General features: G+C 48.6%; 1 protein-coding gene across 2 annotated transcripts in view; it reads right to left on the minus strand.

Annotated features, from left to right (window-relative positions):
• Window positions 1–27133, minus strand: part of KARS1 (lysyl-tRNA synthetase 1) — a 204518-nt gene that overhangs the window by 55661 nt on the left and 121724 nt on the right. For both annotated transcript variants that reach the window (XM_033942265.1, XM_033942263.1), the window contains one exon: window positions 2027–2189. In XM_033942265.1, the coding sequence (XP_033798156.1) occupies window positions 2027–2189 (163 nt within the window). The remainder of the gene's footprint in view (window positions 1–2026; window positions 2190–27133) is intronic.

The raw sequence follows: 27133 nt of genomic DNA on the forward strand, positions 1-27133 counted from the left end.
ATCTCCTACCGAGATCTGAGACGCTTTGGCCCTAGTAGGCTCCATTACCATTTGTTTGAGACGTGCTCCCTTTATGGAGTTTAATAGCCTCCTGCTAGCGCTGGTTGTCTCTGAAAGTGTTTTCCAGTCTGCATCAGGCATATTGAAGTCCCCTAGTAGTACAGTGTCCCCCCGTAAAGTGATATTCTCAATGTCTTCAATTAAGTCTGCGTCCATGTCATCCAGTTGTCTTGGGGGTCTGTATACCACACCAAGATACAGGCACTTTTCTCTGCCTCTTGCAGGTTTACCCAGAGGGATTCCCCGGTGTACTTGACATCTGTGATCCTGGTGGTTTTGATGTCCTCTTTAATGTATAGTGCTACCCCACCATCCAACCTACCCTCTCTGTCCCAACATAGTAAGTTATAACCCAGTATAGCCATATCCCACCCATGAGAGTCTGTTAACCAAGTTTCAGATATATATGTTCCCCACTGCCTTCATCAACCTACCTACAAACAGGATGCTCGTATACTCGAATATAAGTCAATCCGAATATAAGTAGAGACCCCCATTTTCCCCCCAAAAAGGAGGAAAAATGGTTGACTCTATTATAAGATGGGGGCTTAATATTCAAGTGCTCTGCCCTGCCAGAATCTGCACCCAGTCCTCCTCCCTCACTCTCTCCCCTGCCAGGCTCTGCACCCAGCCCCCATTCCCTTCTTGCCCTGCCAGGCTCTGCACCCAGTCCCCTTCCCTCCTTTCCCTGCCAGGCCCTGCACCCATCCACCCTCACTCCCTGCCAGACTCTGCACCCTGTTCCCCCTCCCTCCCTGCCCTATACCATCCCACTCCCTCCCGATGCCTTGCAAGCATCCACCGGGCCTGCCGCAAGACCCGGTGGTCCAGGATTTGAGGGATCCCCCATCTCCCATCCCAGCAAAATCCAACCCCCTCACACGCATCCCCTCATCTCCCCTGCACACTCCCCCCAATTCCTCGGTGGCCTCAAGGTGGGTGGGACAGGAGGAATCCCTTTTGTCTCCTGTGCCTGCTGAGATTTATATCCATACCTCCTTCCCACTTCCCCCACAAACCGTTTGGGTAACAAGTAGCCAGCCGGTGCATGGAGCAGGAGCGATTTTCCTGCCCTCCTGCTCCGTTTGACGCCACTGGCTGATTCTACCTTCCCCGCATACCTTTCGGGTCCCTGATGCCCAGCTGGCACACAAAGCAGGAGTGATCTTCCTGCTCTCCAGCTCCATTCGAGGTTGCTGGCTGATTGGCTGCTATGAGTTCTCGTGAGCGGGAGAGCAGGAAGATTGCTCCTGCTCCTTGCAACGGCTGGATACATGGGACACAAAAGGTACGTGGGGGAGGTGTGGATGTCAGTTTCGACAGGCATAGGAGGCAGAAAGGATTCCTCCTGTCTCGCCCACCACAAGACCGCGAGGGAGGAGGGGTATTTTTTGGATTCAGCCAAGACGGAAGACGGATCTTGCAGCAGGCCCTGTGGAGGCCTGCAATAAGTCCAGGAGGGGGAGGGTAGGCAATAGCCCAAATACAAACCGAGACCCCAGTTTTGGGCCATTTTTTTGCCCCCAAATCTTGGGCAAATCGTGGTGGGTGCTTGGAATGCACTCCCCAGGGAGGTTGTGGAGGAGACTACTGTACTGGGATTCAAGCGCAAGTTGGATACACACCTTCTTGCATATCATATTGAGGGATACGGTAATTCTGGGTCTCCAAAAAGGAGTACTTTCGCTGGACTAGATGGACCTCGGTCTGATCCGGCGAAGGCGTTTCTTATGTTCTTATATTCGAGTATATACGGTAAGTACCTGAACTTTGCTGTACAAAATCTATTGTATTCATATAAAACCACAGTCACAAAGGCTTCTCAAAACACAATGGTTTTCTACATTTCCTCAGATGTTACAGTCCAAGGAATATTCTTCTATAGATAGTTGTGATGTAGAACAACAACTGCTACACTATTACTCTTCCCCAGTTCATAGTATATAGTGATAAAAATGATAAATACCTGCAAGAAGTTTCTCGGTGATCTCCATCAGGTCATTATAATCTGCATATGCCATGTAAAACTCACATGTAGTAAACTCAGGGTTGTGAGTCAAGTCAATTCCTTCATTCCTAAACTGTCGACCAATTTCATAGACTCGATCTATACCTCCAACCACCAGCATCTAGAGGAGATAAACAAGCTCTACAATAACTGTATGATCCAGAAAGGCACCCCTTTTACAGTACACAGAACATGTCTAACCACCTGTACCAATCACAGCATTCTCTTTCCTCTACCACTAAGATTCTTTTGGAGATGATTCTAGAAAAAGTGGCATGTAAATACTAGTAGTCATTTATGTGCAAATGTCAGCACAAACATAATGTAAACAACAATAATATAGCTACACGCCTATCCTCAGTAGCATGTACCTTGCAGGTGGGTATTCACATGGGCGACATCCAACACAGTATGGAATACTATCTCCCCAGTCTAACATGGGCATTGCCAACAGCTCTATGCCTGGTAAAAGTGCTCATGTCTAAACACGTAAATGCATATATGTCTGGCTACACTACTATCTGAAGAAAAGTAAGCACTTGCTTTCCTTTACAGAATGGGCTTCAAAACAGGTATCATCTTGATGCTTAAATGGAGGTGCTCCTTTATAGAGCTGCCCTATTTAATTACACCACTTAGAACAGTGTTTCTCAAACTGTGTGCTAAGGCACAGTGGTGTGCCCTGAAGAGATTCCAGAATTGTACTTTATTTTAAAAAATTCCCTAGAATAGATGACATGTACGTCACGTACACAAGAGTCTGTCAATGTTATGAGGGTCTGTATGCATAAGAATACAACCACCCAGACAAGCATAATTTTTTGACGTGATTGGTCCTTGAAAACTAAGTTTAGTTTTATTTTTTATACTATAGTTATCCTAACTTTGAGCAATAAAGCAATCAAGACTTTGTTACTGTTTGGATCTTCTTATCTTTGTGAACTTGGAATTTCAGCTCTGACAGAAATTAAATTAAAAAAAAAAAAGAACGACTGCAGATGGTGGATGATGGAATGCGTGTTTGCTTGTCGACTATCAAAACACGTTTTGAGTTAATTTGCACTCAAAAACAAGCACATCCATTATATTGATTAGCAATTCTATTTTATCTACTTTAGTTTCACTGTTATTACAATTGCCCATACATAGCATAAAGAATTTTAAATAAATAACTCTCAATTTAAATTTTTTGCTGATTTTGCTATTTTATAATTTCAGTTATTATGTACCATGAAAACAATTTGCTCCATTTAGTGTGCCAGAGCTAAAAAAAGTTTGAGACACACTGACCTTGAACATAAGAATAGCCATATATTTTATCCAGTCAATATTGGGGTAACTGAAATCAAAAACATATTATGGCACAGACACAGAGACCAGTTTCCCTATAGCAGTGTTTCTCAACACTCAGTATGTGTACCCTTAGGGGTACACAGCCTGGCCACAAGGGTATTCCCTGCCCCCCCTCCCGCCCGCTAAGGCCGCTGCCAGGGATCCCTTCCTGCCTTCCCCCACCCACCCCCCCGAAACCGATCCAGTTATTTCTTGGAGCCGCATTCATTCCCTCCACCTCCAGCGAACTCCATATAGAGACAGCACAGGCAGCAACTCACGTGCTGCATGTAAGGAACTGACATGGAAACCTCCTCTCTGACATCAGAGAGAAGGCTTGTGGGCCAGCCAAGTGCAGCATGTGAATCGCTGCTTGCACCATCCATGCACGGAGTTTGTTGGGGACGGAGGGATCAAGTGTGGCTCTAACAAATAACTGGGTCAGCTTTGGGGAGGGGGGCTGCAAGAAGGCAGGCAAGGAGGGAGGGAGGGATCCCCAGCAGAAGCTTCAGCAGGTGCAGGCGGGCAGGGATCCCTGGCATACAACCTAATTTTGGGATAAAGTCAGGGAGGGGCAGGGGATACGAACTCGACACAGAAGATAGGGAAAGGGAATGAACATGGGACATAGAAGGGAGGGAGGGAGATCTTGCATGACGAACTTGCTGGACTTCTTTGAGGGAGTAAACAGGCAAATAGACAAGGGAGACCCGGTCGACATTGTATATCTGGATTTTCAGAAGAAATTCGACAAGGTTCCGCATGAACGACTACTTTGGAAAATTGCGAGCCATGGAATCGAGGGTGAAATACGTGGATTTGAAACTGGCTGGAGCATAGGAAACAGAGAGTGGAGGTAAATGGACAATACTCTTTAAGGATCTTTAAGGGAGTAAATTCAGGGGGGGGATACCTGGAATGGGCAGACTTGGTGGGCTATAGCCCTTTTCTGCCGCTTTTTCTATGTTTCTATGTTTTACTCGGACTGGAATAGCGTCACCAGTGGGATGGTGCAGGGCTAGGTGCTTGGGCCTGTGCTCTTCAACATCTTTATAAATGATTTGGACATAGGAACGATGAGTGAGGTGATTAAATTTGTGGACGATATGAATTTATTCAGAGTAGTGAAGAAGCAGGGGGACTGCGAAGATCTGCAACGTGACATAATCAGGCTCGAGAAATGGGCATCTACATGGCAAATGAGGTTTAACCTGTATAAGTGTAAGGCAGTGGTCTCAAAGTCCCTCCTTGAGGGCCGCAATCCAGTCGGGTTTTCAGGATTTCCCCAATGAATATGTATTGAAAGCAGTGCATGCACATAGATCTCATGCATATTCATTGGGGAAATCCTGAAAACCCAAGGAGGGACTTTGAGACCCCTGCTGTAAGGTGATGCATGTCGGTAACAAAAATCTCATGCACAGAGATCTCCCAGGATAGGGACTTGGGAGTTCTGATCGACAAATCGATGAAGCCTTCCACACAATTTGTGGCGGTGGCAAAAAAGGGCGAACAGAATGCTAGGAATGATAAATAAGGTGATCATAAAAAAGAATCAGAGAAGATTATCATGCCGCTGTACCAGGCCATGGTGCGCCCTCACCTGGAGTACTGCGTCCAGCACTGGTCGCCGTACTTGAAGAAGGACACGGTAATACTCGAAAGGGTCCAGAGAAGAGCGACTAAAATGGTTAAGGGGCTGGAGGAGTTGCCGTACAGTGAGAGATTGGAGAAAGCACAGTTACTTACCGTAACAGGTGTTATCCAGGGACAGCAGGCAGATATTCTCTACATGTGGGTGACGTCACTGACGGAGCCCCCTAGCAGAAGTTTTCGCAAGCAGACTTGCTTGAAGACCTTCAAGCTTGCGATTGACCCATACATGTGTGCGTGCCCCTTCTGCCCGACCTAGGGCATGCGTCTCCTCAGCGTAGCCTCAGTTCAGATAGCTAGCAAAGAAGCCAACCACGGGGAGGTGGGTGGGTTGCGAGAATATCTGCCTGATGTCCCTGGATAACACCTGTTACAGTAAGTAACTCCTTTAGTACAATTTGCAATGTGTGCTCTCTCGCTGGACCCAGAATTACAATGTGTACTCCCTCTAGACCCATAATTACAATGTGTACTCCCCTTAGACCCAGAATTACAATGTGACCCAGAATTATAATGTGAGCCAACCCCAGACTCGAAAGTGTGTATATTCTCCCCTGACCCAGATCGGTGTTTACTTACCTTAGTCTCAAAAAAGTACTGGCAGCTTAGCTCGCCGGGTACGGGCACAAACAACCTACCTGGCAAGCTAAGCTGCCAATACTTTTTTGAGACTAAGGTAATTCTGGATCCAGCGAGAGAACACACATTGCAAATTGTACTAAAGGAGTTCATGTAGCCCAAGCGGAAATACCCCCACAGGGTACACACATTTCCGAGTCTGTAGTTCTGGGTCTGGGGAGTCCGGGATAAGTGCATGTTGTAACTCTGGGTCTAGGGAAAGTACAAAACATGCGAATAATGCTAAAGGTGTCCAAGTAGCTCAAGCGGTAACATCCCCACTGAGACGTAACAAACATACAACATGGAGGGCAATGTACGTAAACGCCCACAGTCTGGGAAACAAGATCCTGGAATTAGAAACAGAAATGAGGAATGCCGACCTGGATGTGGTGGCGATATCTGAGACCTGGCTCATTGACTCCCACGGGTGGTCATACGGGTTACAACTTGCTTCGCCGGGACAGGAATGGCAAAATGGGAGGAGGTGTAGCATTATATACTAAAGATGACATTAAGGTCACCAGAATCACAGATGTCCACTACACTGGGGAATCCCTCTGGGTAAATTTGGCCAGAGGGAAGGACAAATGCTGTATCTTGGCATAATATACAGACCCCCAAGACAACAGGATGACCTAGATATGGAATTAAACGGAGATATAGAGAATATCATCTTGCGTGGGGACACAGTATTGTTAGGTGACTTCAACATGCCTGATGTGGATTGGGACATGCTTTCCTCTGCTTCCGGCAGCAGCAGGAGGCTATTAAACTCTATGAAGGGAGCAAGACTCAGGCAACTGGTGTTGGAACCAACAAGGGATCAGGCAATACTGGACCTGATACTTACCAATGGAGAAAGTGTCACAGAGGTCTCGGTGGGCAACACATTGGCCTCCAGTGATCAGAACATGGAATGGTTCAATCTCAGGAAAGGTTTCACTAAATCTACCACACTGACCAAGGTCCTCAAATTCAAGGACACAAACTTCAAAGAAATGGGAGACTTCGTTCACCAGACGCTACAAAGCCAAGCAGAAACCGATAACGTGGAAGAAATGTGGTCGACTTTGAAAGCCACCATACAAGAAGCAACAAACCGCTATGTTAAATCAGTAAGTAAACGGCGAAGGAACAATAAGCCACAGTGGTTCTCTGCGGAGATTTCGGACCTCATCAAGGAGAAGAAAAAAGCATTCATCTCTTACAAACAATCAGGGAAACAGGACTCTAGGGAAGTCTTTCTGGCCAAGTCAAAAGCCGTCAAAACAGCAGTTAGGGAGGCCAAATTCCGCATGGAGGAGTCTCTAGCGAAGAACATCCAGAAAGGAGATAAATCCTGCTTCAGGTATATCAGTGACAGAAATAAGAACTCAGGCGGGATAGTACGTCTTAGGAAACCAGACGGAGACTATGTAAAAGTGGACTCGGAAAAAGCCCAACTGTTAAATGAATACTTCTGCTCCGTCTTCACCCGTGAGGCGTCAGGACTCGGCCCTCAGCTACAGACAAGGGTTGACGCAGATGACCCGTTTAGTAATTTCGAGTTTACACCCAGCGGTGTCTACTGCGAGCTGTCAAAGCTTAAGGTTAACAAGGCAATGGGGCCTGACAACCTACACTCCAGGGTGCTCAGGGAGTTGTGTGATGTCTTGGTGGAACCACTATCCGCGCTCTTCAATCTCTCCCTTAGTACGGGTAACGTCCCGTTGGACTGGAAGACGGCTAACGTCATTCCACTCCATAAGAAAGGCTCCAAGATGGAGACAGCAAACTACAGACTGGTGAGTCTCACATCAATAGTGTGCAAACTAATGGAAACTCTAATCAAACGCCAATTGGATACGATCCTGAACGAGGAGAATCTACGGGATCCCCGTCAACATGGATTTACTAAGGGGAGATCTTCCAATCCAACCTGATCAGCATCTTTGACTGGGTGACGAGGAAGCTGGATGTTGGGGAGTCCCTGGACATCGTATACCTTGACTTCAGTAAAGCATTCGATAGTGTACCACACCACAGGTTGCTGAGCAAGATGAGTTCTATAGGATTGGGCGACACATTGACGAAATGGGTTGGGAACTGGCTTGGAGGTAGGCTTCAGAGGGTAGTGGTGAACGGCACCCCCTCCGAAATGACAGAGGTAATCAGTGGAGTGCTGCAGGGCTTGGTCCTGGGCCTGATCCTATTCAACATCTTTATAAGAGACTTGGCAGAAGGGCTGCGAGGTAAAATTTAACATTATTCGCCGATGACGCCAAACTAAGCAATGTAGTGGGCAAAAGCACAACAGACATAAATTCAATGTCCGACAACATGATGCACGACCTACTCCTATTGGAGCGCTGGTCTAAGTCCTGGCAACTCAGCTTCAATGCCAAAAAATGTAAAGTCATGCACCTGGGCAGCCAAAATCCATGCAAGATTTACACCCTTAATGGCGAGATCCTAACAAGAACTGAAGCAGAACGAGACTTAGGGGTGATCGTCAGTGAGAACATGAAGACTGCCAATCAAGTGGAGCAAGCTTCATCCAAGGCAAGGCAAATCGTAGGTTGCATACGCAGGAGTTTCGTCAGCCGTAAGCCTAAGTCATTATGCCATTGTATAGATCCATGGTGAGGCCCCACCTGGAATACTGTGTGCAATTCTGGAGGCCGCATTACCGTAAGGATGTGCTGAGACTGGAGTCGGTCCAGAGAATGGCCACCCGGATGGTCTCGGGACTCAAGGATCTCCCGTACGAGGAACGGCTGGATAAGTTGCAGCTGTACTCACTCGAGGAACGCAGAGAGAGGGGTGACATGATCGAGACATTCAAGTATCTCACGGGCCGCATCGAGGTGGAAGAAGATATCTTCTTTTTCAAGGGTCCTGCGGCAACAAGGGGGCTTCCGTGGAAAATCAGGGGCGGGAAACTGCATGGGGACACCAGGAAGTTCTTTTTCACTTGAAGGGTGGTTGATCGCTGGAATAGTCTTCCACTTCAGGTTATTGAGGCCAGCAGCGTGCCTGATTTTAAGGCCAAATGGGATAGACACATGGGATCTATTCACAGAGAAAGGTAGGGGAGGGTCATTGGGGTGGGCAGAGTAGATGGGCCGTGGCCCTTATCTGCCGTCTATTTCTATGTTTCTATGACAAGCAGGCAGCATATTCTCTACATGTGGGAGACCTCCAAGCTAACCAGAATGGGATGGAGGGAGAGTTGGCAATTTAGGAGAACAGAGTTTGCAAAATGGACTGGCCAAAATGGCCGCCACGCCTGGAGAAAGCATCCAGACAATAATGCGAGGTAAACGTATGAACTGAGGACCAAGTGGCAGCCTTACAGATTTCCTCAATTGAAGTCGAGCAGAGGAAAGCAACAGACGCTGCCATCGCTCTGACCTTGTGGCCTGTGACTCGACCCGGCAGGAAGAGACCAGCATGAGCGTAACAGAGATACAAGTGGCCAACCAGCTAGAACTGGTCCGCTTAGAAACAGAGCGACCCAAGCGATTTGGGTCGAAAGAGAGGAACAGCTGGGGAGCAGAACGATGAGGAGCAGTGCGCTTCAAGTAGAAGGCCAGTGCATGCTTACAATCAAGAGAATGCAGAGCCACTTCTCCAGGATGAGAATGGGGCTTCAGAAAAAACACAGGAAGAACAATGGATTGGAAGATGTGAAACTCAGAAACAACCTTAGGCAAGAACTTAGGATGGGTACGGAGAACCACCTTATCATAAGAACATAATAAGAACATAAGAAATGCCTTCTCCGGATCAGACCTAGGTCCATCTAGTCCAGCGATCCGCACACGCGGAGGCCCATTTAGGTACTCCTTTATGGAGACCCGGATTTCCCGTATCCCTCAATATGATTAGCAAGAAGGTATGCATCCAACTTGCATTTGAAACCCAGAACAGTAGTCTCCATCACAACCTCCTCCGGGAGAGCATTCCAAGTGCCCACCACTCGTTGTACGAAACAGAACTTTCCGACGTTAGTCCTGAACCTGCTGCCGCTCAATTTCAGGCTATGACCTCTTGTCCGTGTCACATCTGAAAATGTTAGTAATGCTGATTCCTGGTCTATTTTGTCAAATCCTTTTAATATTTTAAAAGTCTCTATCATATCCCCTCGCAGTCTTCTCTTTTCGAGGGTGAACAGTCCCAGTTTCTCGAGGCGTTCTTTGTAGCTCAAATTCCCCAATCCTTTGACTAATTTTGTGGCTCTCCTCTGCACTCTCTCCAGCAGAGTTATATCCTTCTTAAGGTATGGAGACCAGTGTTGGACGCAGTATTCTAAGTGTGGTCTGACCATTGCTCTATAAAGTGGCATTATAACTTCTTCCGATCTACTCGTGATCCCCTTCTTAATTATGCCCAACATCCTGTTTGCTTGGAAGACAGTGAAAGGTGGGTCCGCTACCAAGGATTGAAGCTCACTGACCCAATGGGCAGAAGTGAGAGCAATCAGAAACACAACCTTCCAGGTAAGATACTTCAAGTGAGCCCGCGCTAGTGGCTCGAACGGGGTTTTCATCAAGCGAGCAAGGACCACGTTAAGATGCCAAACCACCGAAGGAGGTTTAAGGGGCAGATGAACGTGGAAAAAGCCTTTCATGAAGCAGGAAACTACAGGATGAACAGAGATAGGCTTCCCATCAATCGGCTGATGAAAGGCAGCAATGGCACTAAGGTGGACCCGAACTGAAGAGGATACGAGTCCAGCGCCAGACAAATGTAACAGATAATCCAGAACAGCAGGTAAGGAGGCAGACATCGGCTCCTGCTGTCGAGTAGCACACCAGGAAGAAAATCAGGTCCACTTCTGATGGTAACATTGGCGAGTGGACTCCTTCCGAGACGCCTCCAGGACGACCAGCACAGGCTGAGAGAACTGGAACGAGGGCACTAAGTCTCGAGGAACCAAGCCGTTAAGTGCAGAGACTGAAGAAAACTAGGAACATCCCTCCCCTTTAGAACCACAGAACTCTGGAACAATCTCACATCCCCGCTCAGAAATTCAAACTCCCTCCAATTCTTCCGCAAACACCTGAAAACTTGGCTCTTTTCAAAAATCTAACACCTCCTGCTCTCTGGGACCCTTGTCCCTCTCTTTCTTCTTGTTCCTTTCCTATAACCCTTCATTGGAGTTCCTTTCTATCCTAACTCTGTAAACCATGCCGAGCTCTATGCTTGTGGAGATGGCGCGGTATACAAACCTAAGGTTTAGTTTAGTTTAGTGAAGGTTGGGATGAAGAAGAGAACCTCGACTCTGCGTAAGCAGAGAAGGGAAAACAGGCAGAAGAAGAGGCTCCCTGAAACTGAGTTGCAACAGAAGGGAGAACCATGGCTGTCAGGGCCACCGAGGAGCTATCAGAATCATGGTGGCACTTGTGGACTTGAGCCTGACGAGAGTCTTCAGAATCAGAGGGAATGGAGGGAAAGCATACAGAAACAGGTTCGTCCAGTCCAACAGGAAAGCATCCACCTCGAGTAAACCCTGGAGCAGAAGCGGGACAACTTGTGATTGAGAGGGGATGTGAACAGATCGACGTCTGGAGTTCCCCAATGATCAAACATTTGACGCAGGGTCAAGGAATGGATAGACCACTCGTGAGGCTGCAGAAGACGACTCAACCTGTCCGCCAAACAATTGTGCTGGCCCTGAATGTAGACTGGTTGAAGGAACATGTTGCGGCGAATGGCCCAATCCCAGAGCCTCTTGGCACAGGAACAGAGACCCCGTGCCCCCTTGTTTGTTGATATAATACATGGTGACCAGGTTGTCCGTGCGGATCAGCACCACTCGGTCGCGAAGTAGGTGACAAAAAGCCTTCAGGACAAGGAAAATCACTCGAAGCTCTAACAGATTGATGTGACAAAGGCAGTCAGCACTGGACCAAAGGTCCTGAGTGCGAAAACCGTCCAGATGAGCCCCCCAAGCATAGGCTGATGAGTCTGTCGTCAGGACCTTCTGCGGAGGAAGAGCATGAAACAGAAAACCTCTGGAAAGAGTGGAAGAGAGACTGATTCAACAAAGGAATCACGACAATAAGTCGAGAGACAGGGTCTCGATCCTGGTTCCATTGGGACGCTAGAATACATGAGGAACACGGAAGTGAAGTCTGGCAAAAGGAGTCACGTGAACCGTAGAGGCCATGTGACCTAGGAGGACCATCAGGAGCCGAGCCGGGGCCGAAGACAGATGGGTCACCCTCTGGCATAAACGAACAAGGGCCTCTTGACGAGGTCAAGGCAAGAAGGAGCGGAGACGAACCGTGTCCAGGACCGCTCCGATGAATTCCAGAGACTGGGACGGACAGAGGTGGGACTTGGGGAAGTTCACCTCAAAGCCGAGACTCTGAAGGAGCAAGATGGTCTGATTCGTCGCTCGCAGAACTTCGTGGCGCGAGGATGCTTTGATCAACCAGTCGTCAAGGTAGGGAAACACCTGCAGACCGTGGAGATGCAGGGCCGCAGCTACCACAACAAGACATTTCATGAAAACCCTCGGAGAGGCAGTCAGGCCGAAGGGAAAAATACGATATTGGAGGTGGAGATCCCCCAACCGGAATCTCAGATACCGGCGAGAGGCCGGGTGTAGCGGAATGTGTGTGTACGTCTCCTTGAGGTCCAGTGAGCATAGCCAGTCCCCCTCGTCCAAGAGGGGGTTCAAGGTAGGAAGGGTGAGCATTCTGAACCATTCCCTAACCAGAAACTTGTTCAGAGCACGGAGGTCCAGGATCGGACGCAGATCCCCTGTCTTCTTGGGTACCAGAAAGTACCGGGAATAAAATCCGGTATTCCACTGGTCCGGATGAACCTCCTCGACCGCCCGAAGGTGAAGAAGGGCTTGAGCTTCCTGCAGAACGAGAGGCAGCTGAGACCGGGCAGAAGGAAACTCTCTTGGAGGAAGGTCCGGGGGCACGCGATTGAAGTGAAGTGAGTACACCTCTCTGATGATGGAAAGTACCCAACTGTCGGTGATAAGACTTTCCCACTGGGTATAGAAATGATGGAGACGACCCCCGATGGGTAGGGGGAAGGCCCAAAGGCTCAGACTGGAATTGTCAAAAAGACGGCCCAGGCTTTTCCGGAGCCGGCGGCTGGGCCTTAGCTTGTTGCTGCTGCTGCTGTTGCGGCCGCTTCGAAGGAGGCCGAGAGAATGCAGGAGTAGATTTCTGTGGATACCTCCGGAGAGGAATTTTGTATTGCCGAGCCGGAGGGATCTTCAGCTTAAGTCTCACCAGAGAAGCCAAGGACCGTTCATGTTCCAAGAGGCGCTTGGTGGCTGCCTCTATGGAATCATCAAAGAGCTCATTACCCACACAAGGGAGATTGGCAAGACGATCTTGGAGATTCGGATCCATGTCCATAATCCTGAGCCAAGCGAGGCGACGCATGCCGATTGCAAACGCCGTGACCCTCAAGGACAACTCGAAGGCATCATAGGTCACCTGAAACATATAGAGGCGGAGTTGGGAGAGGGTCTCTTCGAGACGAACTTCCTGACGCAGAGAATCTGGCATCACCTCCCGGAATGAGCGGAGGCCGTCCACACAGAACGTGACGTGAAGATAAAATTATAGTTGAGGACACGGTTCTCCATCATTGAGTTTTGATACAGATGGCGACCAAATTTGTCCATCGTACGGCCCTCCCTGCCCGGAGGGACGGCAGCGTAAACCTTTGAGGGGTTGGATTTCAAGGAAGACTGAACCACCAAGGATTGGTGAGAAACCTAAGAACTCTCAAACCCCTTAACTGGGATCGTCTGGTAACGGGACTCCAACTTGGAGGGAATGGCCGTGACCCTTAGAGGGTCTCCAAGTTCTGGAGAAATGTTTGCCGGAGAACCTGGTGCAATGGCAAGTGCAGCGCCTCATGGAACTGATGATCAACACCCATTTCCGCCAAGAAATCCTGGGTATAACGGGACTCAGACTGGAGGTCCAGGTTCAAGGCCCTACCCATGTCAGAGATGAAATGAGTAAAGGAGTTGTTTCGAGAAGAAGACTCTTCCCCCGAGGAGACCCTGAGCAAGAAAGAGGGAGAAATTTCCCTCAAATAGTAAACCAGGGCCTCAGAGTCCCGCGAATGGGAAATAGAAGAGGCTCGACTAAAATGTCTGGGGGACGTTGAGGAACGACCCCGTGATCTGAGGAATCAGCTAGCAGAGCCTCAGAGAAGATGGGGCAAAGGAAAATTCCTCCACCGGTTTCGAAGACGACCCCTTAGAGGCTGGCATCTGCCTCGACGGGGAATGGAAACTAGTGTCCAACTCAAGGACAAGAGTGTGCCTGGAAGGCTTTGCGATCGGAGACCTACCCTGAAGGGGCGGAGAGGACGGGAACTTTTTAGGAGGGGCAAGCCTCGACATACTAGCGGGCAAAAAGCGGCCAAAAGGCCTGGATCCTCGAAAAGGCACAGGTGACTCAGGGGACGAAGAATCTACATGCCTGATGTAGACTGGAACACACTCTCAGCGACAACTTGTGATAGCAGAAGGATATTAACGTCCATGAAGGGAGTATGGCTCAAACAACTGGTACTAGAGCCCACAAGGGCCCAGGCCATCCTGGACCTGGTACTTACGAACGGGGAAAGCGTCTCGGAGGTCTCGGTGGGAGAAACACTAGCCACCAGTGACCATAACATGGTATGGTTTAACCTTAAGAAAGGCTTCCCTAGATCACAAACAAAAACAAGGGTACTCAATTTCAGGGGCACTGACTTCACACGCATGGGAGATTTCATCTATCAGACACTGCAGGTTCAAAAAGTGACTGATAATGTGGAAGCTATGTGGTCAACCTTGAAATCGACCCTTCATGAGGCAACTATCCGCTACATAAAATCGGTAACCAAACAACAAAGGAAAAAGAAACCCCAATGGTTCACAGATGAGGTCTCGTACCTAGTCAAGGAGAAGAAAAAAGCATTTCTCTCATACAAACGCACCGGGGAAAAAGAAGCTAACATTGAATACAGGACAAAGTCTGCAGCGGTCAAAACAGCAGTCAGGGAGGCCAAACTTCGAACGGAAGAAACTCTAGCGAAGAACATTAAGAAAGGGGACAAATCTATCTTCAGATACATTAGCGACAGGAAAAAGAACGCAAACGGGATAGTACGCCTTAGAACGCCAGACGGGAATTATGCGGAAACAGATTCCGATAAAGCCAAAATACTGAATGATTACTTCTGTTCAGTCTTTACATGCGAGGCACCGGGACACGGGCCACAGCTGGAAGCAAAGCAAAGCATGGAAGACCCATTTCAGAATTTTGAGTTCACACCAGCTAATTTTTACAGAGAACTGTCAGGACTCAAGGTGAACAAAGCCATGGGACCGGACAATTTGCACCCAAGAGTGCTCAGAGAGCTATGCGATATTTTGGCGGAACCGTTAGCCGTGCTCTTCAATCTCTCCCTGAGAACAGGGAGAGTCCCCCTGGACTGGAAAACTGCCAACATTGTTCCTCTGCACAAGAAGGGTTGCAGAGCGGAGGCTGCGAATTACAGACCAGTGAGTCTCACATCAATAGTGTGTAAACTCATGGAAACACTACTTAAAGGCAAACTGGACACAATACTGGATGAGGGGAATCTGAGGGATCCCTGCCAACATGGATTCACTAGGGGCAGGTCATGCCAGTCCAATCTTATCAGCTTCTTTGACTGGGTGACAGGAAAGCTGGACTTGGAAGAGTCTCTGGACATAGTGTACTTGGATTTCAGTAAAGCCTTTGACAGTGTCCCACACCGTAGACTATTAAACAAGATGAAATCAATGGGGTTAGGTGAGAAACTAACTGTATGGGTCAAGGAGTGGCTGAGTGGAAGACTTCAGAGGGTGGTGGTCAATGGCACCCTCTCTGAGACATCGGAAGTGACTAGCGGAGTGCCGCAGGGCTCAGTCCTGGGACCATCCCTTTTCAACATATTCATAAGGGACTTGACCCGAGGGCTTCAGGTTAAAGTAGCACTGTTTGCCGCCGCCGCCAAACTGTGTAATATAGTAGGTGAAAGCAATCTCAAAGATAGTATGATGCAGGATCTGATCACATTGGAAAACTGGTCCTCAACATGGCAGCTGGGCTTCAACGCTAAGAAGTGTAAGGTCATGCATCTCGGTAGCAGAAATCCATGCAGAACATACACCTTGAATGGAGAAATACTAGCTAAGACTTCAGAAGAACGGGACTTGGGAGTGATCATCAGCGCAGACATGAAGGCTGCCAAACAAGTAGAGAAGGCCTCATCCAAGGCAAGACAAATGATGGGATGTATCAATAGAAGCTTCGTCAGCCGCAAACCTGAAGTCATAATGCCACTCTACAGAACCATGGCGAGACCTCATCTGGAATACTGTGTGCAATTCTGGAGGCCACATTACCGGAAAGATGTGCTTCGAGCTGAGTCGGTCCAGCGGATGGCCATTAGGATGGTCGCTGGACTCAAGGGTCTCTCATACGAAGAAAGACTGGGCAAGCTGCAGCTCTATACCCTAGAGGAGCACAGGGAAAGGGGTGACATGATCGAGACATTCAAGTACGTCACAGGTCGTGTAGAGGTGGAAAACGATATATTCTTTCCCAAGGGACCCTCGGTCACAAGGGGGCACCCGCTCAAACTCAGAGGAGGGAAATTTAGTGGTGACATCAGGAAGTATTTCTTCACAGAAAGGGTGAAAGATCACTGGAACAAACTTCCGGTACAGGTGATCAAGGCCACCAGTGTGCTCGACTTTAAGAATAAATGGGACATCCACGTGGGATCCCTACGACGGTCGAGTTAAGGAACTAAGTCATTAGCACTCAGACTTAATAGGGTGGGTAAATGGAGTGGGCAGACTTGATGGGCTGTGGCCCTTTTCTGCCGTCATCTTTCTATGTTTCTAATCGCTCGAGAGAACCCAAGTCTTGCAGGCACGGCACCGAGACACGAGAGAAGGACGCCCAAGCTGGTCAGACCGAGGCTGGGTCGAGACCGAAGTCAGAAACATCGAACTCATAGAAACATAGAAGATGAAGATGAAACATAGAAGATGACGGCAGAAAAGAGCTACAGCCCATCAAGTCTGCCCACTCTGCTTACCCACCCCCTGTCTGTGCCCTAATGACCCAATTTCCTTATCTTGACCCTCGTAGGGATCCCACATGGGTATCTGCCTCGATCACCTGCACTGGAAGCTTGTTCCAATGATCAACCACTCTCTCTGTGAAGAAATACTTTCTGGTGTCACCATGAAATTTTCCGCCCCTGAGTTTGAGCGGGAAAGCTGCGTGGTAAGAATAGCCTTAAGCATGTCCTCTAACATAGGTACCGAGACCAAAGGCTGTTGGATTGTAGGTGCAGCAGTGAGCTCCTTCGGGGACGACCTCGAGGAAGAGTATTCCCTATGTGAGGAGGCACGCTTAGAATGATGTCTCGAAGACGCCAACGAGGCGGCACTGACATGATACTCTGAGGCAGGCTTCTTTGCTGGCACACCTGAGGAGGAAAGAGGAGAATTACCCGAGACTGGAGTAGCAGGAGGAGCCGAGGCCAGAGCCTTTGAGGCTGAGGGGGACTTCAAAGCTGAGGACTTCGAGGCCAAGGCACCCAACGAGGGCGCCGAGGTTGAGCTCGAGGCCTGTCCGCAGGATCCATAGGGCCAAACAGTTAAAGAATCTTGGCCAACCTCCGACGAAGAGCCCGCGGTTGCAAAGTCGCACAACATGGACACAACTCAGCGCGGTGCTCCACTCCTAGGCACTCCACACACCAACGATGAGGGTCGGTGATGGAGATAACCCAGTTGCACTGAGTACAGTTTTTAAACCCAGAACGAGGCCGGGACATAAGAAAAAGGACAGCTGCAGCCCTGTGAGGCCAGGCAGCCAGAACAAGACCAGTGAACCAGAGAGCTGCACGGGAACGGGGACGACAGGAATCCCGCAGGACCAGCGGGGATCCCGCGGGTTCCCCCTTCGGGTCACGGGGATCCTGTGGGGACGCCCCCCTAGGGTCGCGGGGTTGGATGTACTCGCGAGGCTCATCTTCTCCCTACCTGCCCTTCCACAGCACACAGCCGACCGGAAGTCTTCCATGATTGTCAGCGCTGACGTCGTGGTAGACACCTGGAATGCTCTTCCGGAGTCTGTTATAGGGGAAAACACCCTCCAAGGATTCAAGACAAAGTTTGTTAGTACAGTGTTTTCACCGGACCACGTAACTTCCAGATATTTGCTTTTATTAGCAGCAGGAGATTTGCGGGAAGAGGTGCATGGAGAAGCCCAGCGTGCTCTTAGAGCCCTTCCCAGCAATAATGAAAAAGAGAGCGCTAGCAGACGATTGCCTCCTTTTCCAGATATGGTCCAGTATATCCATGAAAAGGCTTCTCAGAGAATTAAAACTCCAGCTAAATATGTGACAGGAAATGTAGTTCTTCCATTTAATCCTTCTGGTTTTGGAGAGATTGTCTTGTATCTGCGGATGTGCTTGGCTTACAGTGCAGGAGCAGTGCCTACCTCTCAGAATCTGGTGGATATGCAAGATCACTCCCCTGCTATTGGACGCTACATCAGGAACTTGATGTCTGACAACTTCATATCCTCTTCATCAGCCAAGAGTGCAGAAACAAACCCAGTGCTGATCTACATTGGCTTTCTCCAGCAGCTACTATCTGCCGTTGGAGGTGTGTCAGTGATGTACTGCCTTCTTGAAGCAATTTCAGTTTATCCTCAGAAACTAGCTGTTAAATTTATAGATAAAACAGACTGGATTAAGGGGTTGTTGAACTCCAGCAAAGAAGAAATGCGTGAACTGGCAGCACAGCTTTATGCCGTAGTGGTATCAACAATGTCTGGTGATGAAATGAAATCAGCCATCCAGAGCCTTCTCAAAACCACTAAAGACAATCATAATCCAGAGACACAACATGGATCCTTACTAGCTCTGGGATACATAGTTGGAAGGTACTTGGCGAAGAAGAAAAATACGACTGTGGTATTGCATGACTTAGAACAGCCTAACTCTGCTATGATGCCAGAACAGGAAAAACTTATACGAACCTCTACAGAAACCATTGGTTCCTTTTTGGATGGGTCTTCTGCTCTCCTAGCGATAGCTGCTTGCACTGCTCTTGGTGAAATTGGCAAAAATGGCTCATTACCAATCCCTAATGATGGTATTGGATTTACAAAGCTGCATGTTGTGGAAAATTTACTGGCCCGAATACCATCTGGCAAGGAAAATAATAAAATGAAAGAACGAGCAATACAAACACTTGGTTTCCTCCCGGTGGGAGATGGGGACTTTCCCCATCAGAAAATGCTGCTGCAAGGACTTATGGATTCTGTGGAGGCAAAACTGGAATGTACGCAGGTGAGGCTGGACTCATTTAAGAGCACTAGTCTTTGACCTGAGGGCCACTGTGTGAGTGGACTGCTGGGTACGATGGACCACCGGTCTGACCCAGCAGCTGCAATTCTTATGTTCTTATTTTTTGGGCAAACAGACAGCGCCTCAACATAGAGCCTTTGTGCACATGTGTCTGGCAAATTTTCCTCATTAGCACACACTTCTATATGTTTCACATTTGCAAATGATTTGTTAACTGCATTATTGAGAAAATGTTCCACGGCAATCTCGTGGTAGAAGCCATGTGCAGCTCTATTGCAAGGTCTTTTAGATTGTAAACCTTCCAAACTGAGGAAAAACAAACTACCAAGGAAGGCTAAGCCAAATCCAAGTCCCCTGTTAGGCTTCATCAGCTTGTTCTGGCATGGACACTATTCACTGCTCTCTTCTCTAGCCCAATCTTTCTTCTAATTCTTATTTTCCCCTTTTAGTCTTGCTTCTTTCATGTATTTATTTAAAGAAAGTTAAGAACATAAGAATTGCCACTGCTGGGTCAGACCAATGGACCATCATGCACAGCAGTCCGCTCCCACAGTGGCCCTTAGGTCAAAGACCAGTGCCCTAATTGAGTCCAGCCGTAGCTGCGTACATTCTTCTTCAGCAGGAACTTGACAAACTTTGTCCTGAATCCCTGGAGGGTGTTTTCCCCTATAACAGCCTCCAGAAGAGCGTTCCAGTTTTCTACCACTCTCTGGGTGAAGAAGAACTTCCTTACGTTCGTACAGAATCTATCCCCTTTCAGCTTTAGAGAGTGCCCTTTTGTTATTCCTACCTTGGAGAGGCTGAACAATCTGTTTTTATCTACTAGGTCTATTCCCTTCAATATCTTGAACGTTTCGATCATGACCCCTCTCAGTCTCCTCTTTTCAAGGGAGAAGAGGCCCAGTTTCTCTAATCTCTCACTGTACGGCAACTCCTCCAGCCCTTTAACCATTTTAGTCGCTCTTCTCTGGACCCTTACGAGTAGTACTGTGTCCTTCTTCAGGGTAAAGTAACTCTATTCGCTGATGACGCCAAACTATGTAATATAGTAAGTGAAAGCAATCTGCAGGATAGTATGACGCAGGATCTGCTTACGTTGGAAAACTGGTCCTCGACATGGCAGCTGGGCTTCAACGCTAAGAAATGTAAGGTTATGCATCTCGGTAGCAGAAATCCATGCAAACCTTACACCTTAAATGGAGAAACACTAGCTAGGACTTCAGAAGAAAGAGACTTGGGAGTAATCATCAGTGCAGACATGAAGGCCGCCAAACAAGTAGAGAAGGCCTCATCCAAAGCAAGGCAACTTATGGGATGTATCAATAGAAGCTTCGTTAGCCGCAAATCTGAAGTCATAATGCCACTGTATAGAACCATGGTGAGACCTCATCTGGAGTACTGTGTGCAATTCTGGAGGCCACATTACCGTAAAGACGTGCTTAGAGTTGAGTCGGTTCAGCGGATGGCCACTAGGATGATCTCGGGGCTCAAGGGTCTCTCGTACGAAGAAAGACTAAACAAATTGCAGCTCTACACTCTAGAGGAGCGCAGGGAGAGGGGGGACATGATTGAGACATTTAAATACATCACGGGACGTATCGAGGTGGAAGAAGACATCTTCTTTCTCAAGGGACCCTCGGTCACAAGGGGGCATCCGTTCAAACTCAGAGGAGGGAAATTCGATAGTGACATAAGGAAGTATTTCTTCACAGAAAGGGTTGTAGATCACTGGAAAAAGCTTCCAGAGCAGGTGATCAAGGCCACCAGCGTTATTGACTTTAAGAATAAATGGGATGCCCTAGTAGGATCCTTACGAGGGTCGAGTTAAGGAACTAGGTCATTAGTACTCAGACTTAATGGGGTGGGTCAGTAGAGTGGGCAGACTTGATGGGCTATAGCCCTTTTCTGCCGTCATCTTTCTATGTTTCTATGTTTCTTCATGTACGGAGACCAGTGCTGGATACAGTATTCCAGGTAAGGGCATACCATGGCCCGGTACAGCAGCATGATAACCTTCTCCAATCTGTTCGTGATCCCCTCCTTAATCATTCCTAGCATTCAGTTAGACCTTTTTGCCGCCAATGCACATTTTGTGGATGGCTTCATTGACTTGTTGACCCGTACTCCCAAGTCTCTTTCCTGGGGGTCTCTCCAAGTACTGCAGTGGACATCCTGTATTCGTGAATAAGATTTTTGTTACCGACATGCATCTCCTTACACTTATTCACGTTAAACCTCATTTGCCATATCGCAGCCCATTTCTCGAGCGTGTTTATGCCACGTTGCAGGTCTTCGCAATCCTCCTGCATCTTCACTACTCTGAATAACTTCGTATCGTCTGCAAATTTAATCACCTCACTCATCGTACCAATTTCCAGGTCATTTATAAATATGTTGAAGAGCACGGGTCCAAGCACCGAACCCTGCGGCACTCCATTCGTGATGCTTTTCCAGTCCGAGTATTGTCCATTTACCCCCACTCTCTGTTTCCTATCCGCCAGCCAGTTTTTAATCCACGTATTTCACCCTCGATTCCATGGCTCACAATTTTTTTGAAGTAGTCGTTCATGCGGAACCTTGTCAAACGTCTTCTGAAAATCCAGATATACGATGTTGACCGGGTCACCCTTGTCTATCTGCCTATTTACTCCCTTGAAGAAGTGCAGTAAGTTTTGTCAAGCAAGATCTTCCTTTGCTGAAGCTGTGCTGGCTGGTTTTCATCAGATTGTGTCCGTCAAGGTGATCAATGATGCAGTCCTCTTTCAGCTGAACTTTTGCCTGTAGGAGACAAACTTTCTGATTCACATGGAATACCGAAACCACCTTCGGAAGGAGGGAAGGCACCATCTGCAAGAGCACAGCGGAATCCATGATTCACAGAAAAGGATCCCGGCATGAGAGGATCTGAAGCTCCGAGACCCTATGGGAAAACATGACCGCCACCAGGAAAACAATCTTGATGGAAAAATCCTTCAATGAGGCCTGGTCAAGGGGTTCATAGGGCGGGCGAGCCAGCGAGTACAGAACCAGACTCAGATTCCACGTTGGACATGTTAGACGCAAGGGAGGCTTAAACCAAACCGCTCCCCTCAAGAAACAGACAACATCCGGATGAGACGCTAGGGAGCTTTTGAGTAAGACAGAACCCAAACAAAAAAGACCCGCGATCTGTACCCTGAAGGAAGCCACAGCAAGGCCCTTTTTCAAGCCAGCCTGCAGAAAATCCAGAACCTGCGCCACCAAGGAAATCAAGGAATCCAGCCGAGTGCTTGAACACCAAGCCTGGTAACACTTCCAGGCCTTGGCATAGGTCATGACCGTGGACTTCCGCTTGCTATGCAGCGGCGTAGCAATTACCACGGTCAAGTAGACCCTGGCTGTCAAGGCCGCGCTCTCAAGAGCCATGCTGTAAGACCAAAGCGGTCCAGATCCTGCAGAGCGCTTGAACCCTGAGTAAGAAGACAAGGGTGGCAGGGAAGCTGAAAACCCCGACTGTGCTGGAGCTGAACCAGATCTGCTTACCACGGTCTCCTTGGCCAATCTGGGGCCATCAATATCACTGCTTCCCCATGTGCTGCAATGCGACGCAAGACGCATCCTATCATGGGCCAAGGGAAAAAAACGTAGAGGAGACCACCCCAAGGCCAGGACTGCATCAGACCATCCAGGCCTTCGTTGTTGGCCTCTCGCCAACGGCTGTAAAATCTTTCCACTTTCTTGTTCTTGGCGGTCGCCATGAGATCAAACATTGAGCGACCCCACTGACGCTCTATGCACTCGAATGCTCTCTAGTAGAGAGCATTCTCTAGGATCCAGTGTCTGTCAACTGAGAAAATCACTTGAACATTTTCTAAGCCCGCCACGTGTGCCATGGACAGAGCTACTAGGTGCTTTTCCATCTAGGAAAAGAGTAGCCTAGCTTCCATGCTCAGAAGAAGACTCAAGGTGCCTCCCTGCCGGTTGACATATGCCACCGCCATGGAATTGCCCGAGACCACCCGGACAGCTTGAAGATGGGGACACTTCTGTAAATGTAGCAAGGCAAAATGAATCACCTTCAGCTCCAGGCGATTGATCAACCACTTGCTCTCTGAGGGCAACCACCGGCCCAGCATCGTGGAAGATATACAGACTGCCCCCCAACCGGAGAGACTCGCGTTCATGAAGAGAAACACCCAGTCTGAAATTCGAAGTGGCAGGCCACCGCCATCCAGGGAAGCGGAGCATGCAACGAGTCCCATTGCGGGTTCCATCAGGACAACGACTCCTGAAGAAGATGCAGACGAGCCCTGGCAGCACATTGATCGATGCCATCATGAGCCCCAGAACTTGGAGATATTGCCAGGCCGTTGGAGCCAGAACGGCTAACATGACTCGAATGACATGTTGAAGTTTCTCTCTTTGAGACATGGGGAGAAATACTTTGTTCTGAACCGTGTGGAACCAGACCCCCAGATACTCCAGATCCTGCGTAGGGCCAAGTTGGCTCTTTTTCAGATTGATCACCCATCCCAGGTGTTGCAGTAATTGTACCACTTGTTGCACCGAACAGGTCCCCTCCCCAAAGGAGGGAGCTCTGATCAGCCAGTCATCGAGATAGTGTTGGACCAGGATACCCTGCGAGCGCAGGTGAGCAGCTACTATTACCATTATCTTGGTAAAGGTCCTGAGCACCATCACCAGGCCGAACATAAGAGCAGCAAACTGAAAGTGGTGACCCAGAACATGGAACCGTAGAAATCTCGTGTGATCCGGAAAGATGGGAACATGAAAATACACCTCTGTGAGATCCAGGGAGGCCAGGAACTCCCATGGTGCCATTGCCGCAATGATTGACTGCATAGTTTCCATTCTGAAACGCGGTACCTTTAGTGCCACGTTGACCGTCTTGAGGTCTAGAATCGGTCTCCAATCATCGGAGCCTTTCTTTGGAATGATAAAGGAAATGGAGTATCTCCCTGAGCCCAAGTCATTCTTTGGAACGGACTCAATGGCCGCAAGATCCAGCAACCGGTGAACCATGGCCTACACCAAGTGTCTTTTTGGAACACCCCACAGGAGACTCCAGAAAGATATCCGACAGAGGTCAGTAAAATTCCAACTTGAGGCTGTCACTTAGGACCTTCAAGACCCATCGATCTGAGGTCACTGTCTCCCACTCCGTCAGAAAGTTCGATCAGTGCCCTCCAATGCATGGGAGAGAGGCCAAAGGTCTGGCGTAAGAACTGATTCTTTGGGGGAGCAGGAGGATGTCTGTTTGAAGACTGTTGATGGGACGGGCCTCCAAAATGTCTTGAAGAACTGAATTTTTGCCCCATGGCTGGGGGCCCAGCGTACTGATGTGGGTGCCTGAAGGGATGAAAATTAGAACGCCCCGAACTCCTAGAGGGGCGAGGTCTACTACCTGGCAAAACCTTAGGTTTACGGTCCTGAACACTCGTTATGAGGTCATCTAGACCTTGGCCGAACAGGAGTTGTACCTTGAATGGTAACCTGCTCATAGTGGTCTTAGAGGAAGGATCCCTGGACTGTCATTTCCACAGCATTCTCCTGGTGGACACTGAATAAGCGACCAGCTTGGCGAAGACCTTCATCATGTCATATAGGGCATCCGCCAGATAGTCTACTCCGGGATTCAAAAAATCCAGATCACGGAGGACCATGACATCAGGATCATGGCGAAGTTTGGAATGGCACACTCAAGCAACAAAAGAAGTGACCACGGTTGCTCAGATCCCAGCCGCCGCAGAATCAAAAAGGAGTTTGAGAATGAAATCTACCCACTTGTCCTGAACGTCTTTCAGGACCACCCCACCATCAGAGGGGAGAGAGGTGACCTGAGCCACAGCTGAATCCACCTTCAGAAAATGGTCAAGTTTCTGGAATCCTGTGGATTACAGGACTGGAGGCAACATGGATTCATTAGAGGTAGGTCTTGTTAGACAAATCTGATCAATTTCTTTGACTGGGTGACCAGAGAATTGGATAGAGGATGTGCGCTAGATGTGGTGTATTTAGATTTTAGCAAAGCCTTTGACAGTGTTCCACACAGACGTCTAATAAATAAACTGAGTGCCCTTGGGATGGGTCCCAAAGTGATGGACTGGGTCAAGAACTGGTTGAGTGGAAGGAGACAGAGGGTAGTGATCAATGGAGATCGCTCTGAGGAAAGGGATTTTACCAGTGGTGTGCCTCAAGGTTCTGTTCTTGGGCCTGTTCTTTTTAACATTTTTATAAACAATGTTGCTGAAGGGTTGTCGGGTAAGATTTGCCTCTTTGTTGATAATACAAAAATCTGCAAAAGAGAAGACATGCCGGATGGTGTGAACAACATGAAGACCTGGCGAAGCTTGAAGAATGGTCTGAAATTTGGCAGCTAAAATTTAATGCTAGGAAATGTAAGGTCATGCATTTGGACTGCAAAAACCCGAGGGAATGGTACAGATTAGGGAGTGAAGAGCTTATGTGCACAACAGAAGAGCGGGACTTGGGTGTGATTGTATGTGATGATCTTAAGATGGCCAAACAGGTTGAAAAGGTGACAGCGAAAGCTAGAAGGATGCTAGGTTGCAAAGGGAGAGGTATGGCTAGTAGGAAAAAGTAGGTATTGATGCCCCTGTACAAGATTTTGGTGAGACCTCATTTAGAATATTGTGTATAATTCTGGAGGCTGCACCTTCAAAAATATATAAAAAGGATGGAGTCGGTCCAGAGGAAGGCTACTAAAATGGTATGTGGTCTTCCTCATAAGGCATATGGGGACAGACTTAAAGATTAGAGAATGACATGGGGAAAATTTCTGTCCCTGTCACCGCCCCGTCCCCGGACCACCATCCTCTCCACCGCCCCGTCCCCGCTGTCCCCTTCACTGCCCCGACCCGTCTCTGCCGTCCCTTTCACTGCCCCGTCCCCGTCTTCAGCGTCTTCTCCTCTCCATTCCCCCACCCCCAGTACCCTTCACGCGGTCCAGCAGCTCCCTCCTGCCGGCCAGCCGTGCATTTCCCTCCCTCCCTCCTTTTCCTTTACTTGTTGAAACTGGCGATTTCCATAAGGCTATGAGCTGTATTACAGCCGGAGCCTTGAAGTCGCATCGGGTTGCCTGCTAGAAAAGTCTCCTCCGATGCAACCAGAAATAGGAAGTTGCGTCGGAGGAGACTTTCCCAGCAGGCAACGCGAAGCAACTTCAAGGCTCCGGCTGTAATATAGCTCATAGCATTATGGAAAAGGAGGGAGGGAGATGCATGGCCAGCCGGCCGGCGGGAGAGAGTGGGCTGCTGGATCGAATGCTCGTTCACTGCGCGTTCACGCTTGTTCACCGCCCCATCTAATCATCCACCGCTCCACGGGGCGGTGAATGGCCTTGTCCCTGATCTCGCGGTGACCTTTTTTTTGGTCACTGTTTTGGCGGGTTACCCGCGGCTAGCCGCGGATAACAACCACCGCATCATTCTCTATTAAAGATCTCAATCTGTATAATTTAGAGGAAAGGCAGGAGAGGGGAGATATGATAAGAGATATTTAAATACCTACGTAATGTAAATGCGCATGAGTTAAGTCGCTTTCATTTGAAAGGAAACTGCAAACAGAGGGCAAAGGATGAAGTTAAGAGGTGATAGGCTGCGGAGTAATCTAAGGAAATACGTTTTTACAGAAAGGGTGGTAGATGCATGGAACAATCTCCCACAGGAAGTGGTGGAGACAGAGACTGTGTCTGAATTTGAGGGCTTGGGATAGGCATGTGGGATTTCTCAGAGAGAGAAAGAGATGATGGTTACTGCGGATGAGCAGACTAGATGGGCCATTTGGCCTTTATCTGCCATCATGTTTTTATGTTTAAAGTGCTTGGAAAACTCTGGCGCCATGTGGTTAAAGCTTTGCCATGGCCCGAGTGCATTTAAGGGGACCCTCTGGGTTATCCCAAACCTCCGAAAGCATCTGGACCAGGAAAGGAGGTAGAGAGTGATCTTTGATCACTCATCAAGGAACATTCCGCCTTGGTAGTCTGATCCGACTGCAGGTTCAATTCCCGTAGGGATTCTGAGATGAGATCCTCAAGACTATTAGGCTTGAAGAATC

Source organism: Geotrypetes seraphini, chromosome 4, assembly GCF_902459505.1.
Source record: "Geotrypetes seraphini chromosome 4, aGeoSer1.1, whole genome shotgun sequence".
NCBI lineage: Eukaryota > Metazoa > Chordata > Amphibia > Gymnophiona > Dermophiidae > Geotrypetes > Geotrypetes seraphini.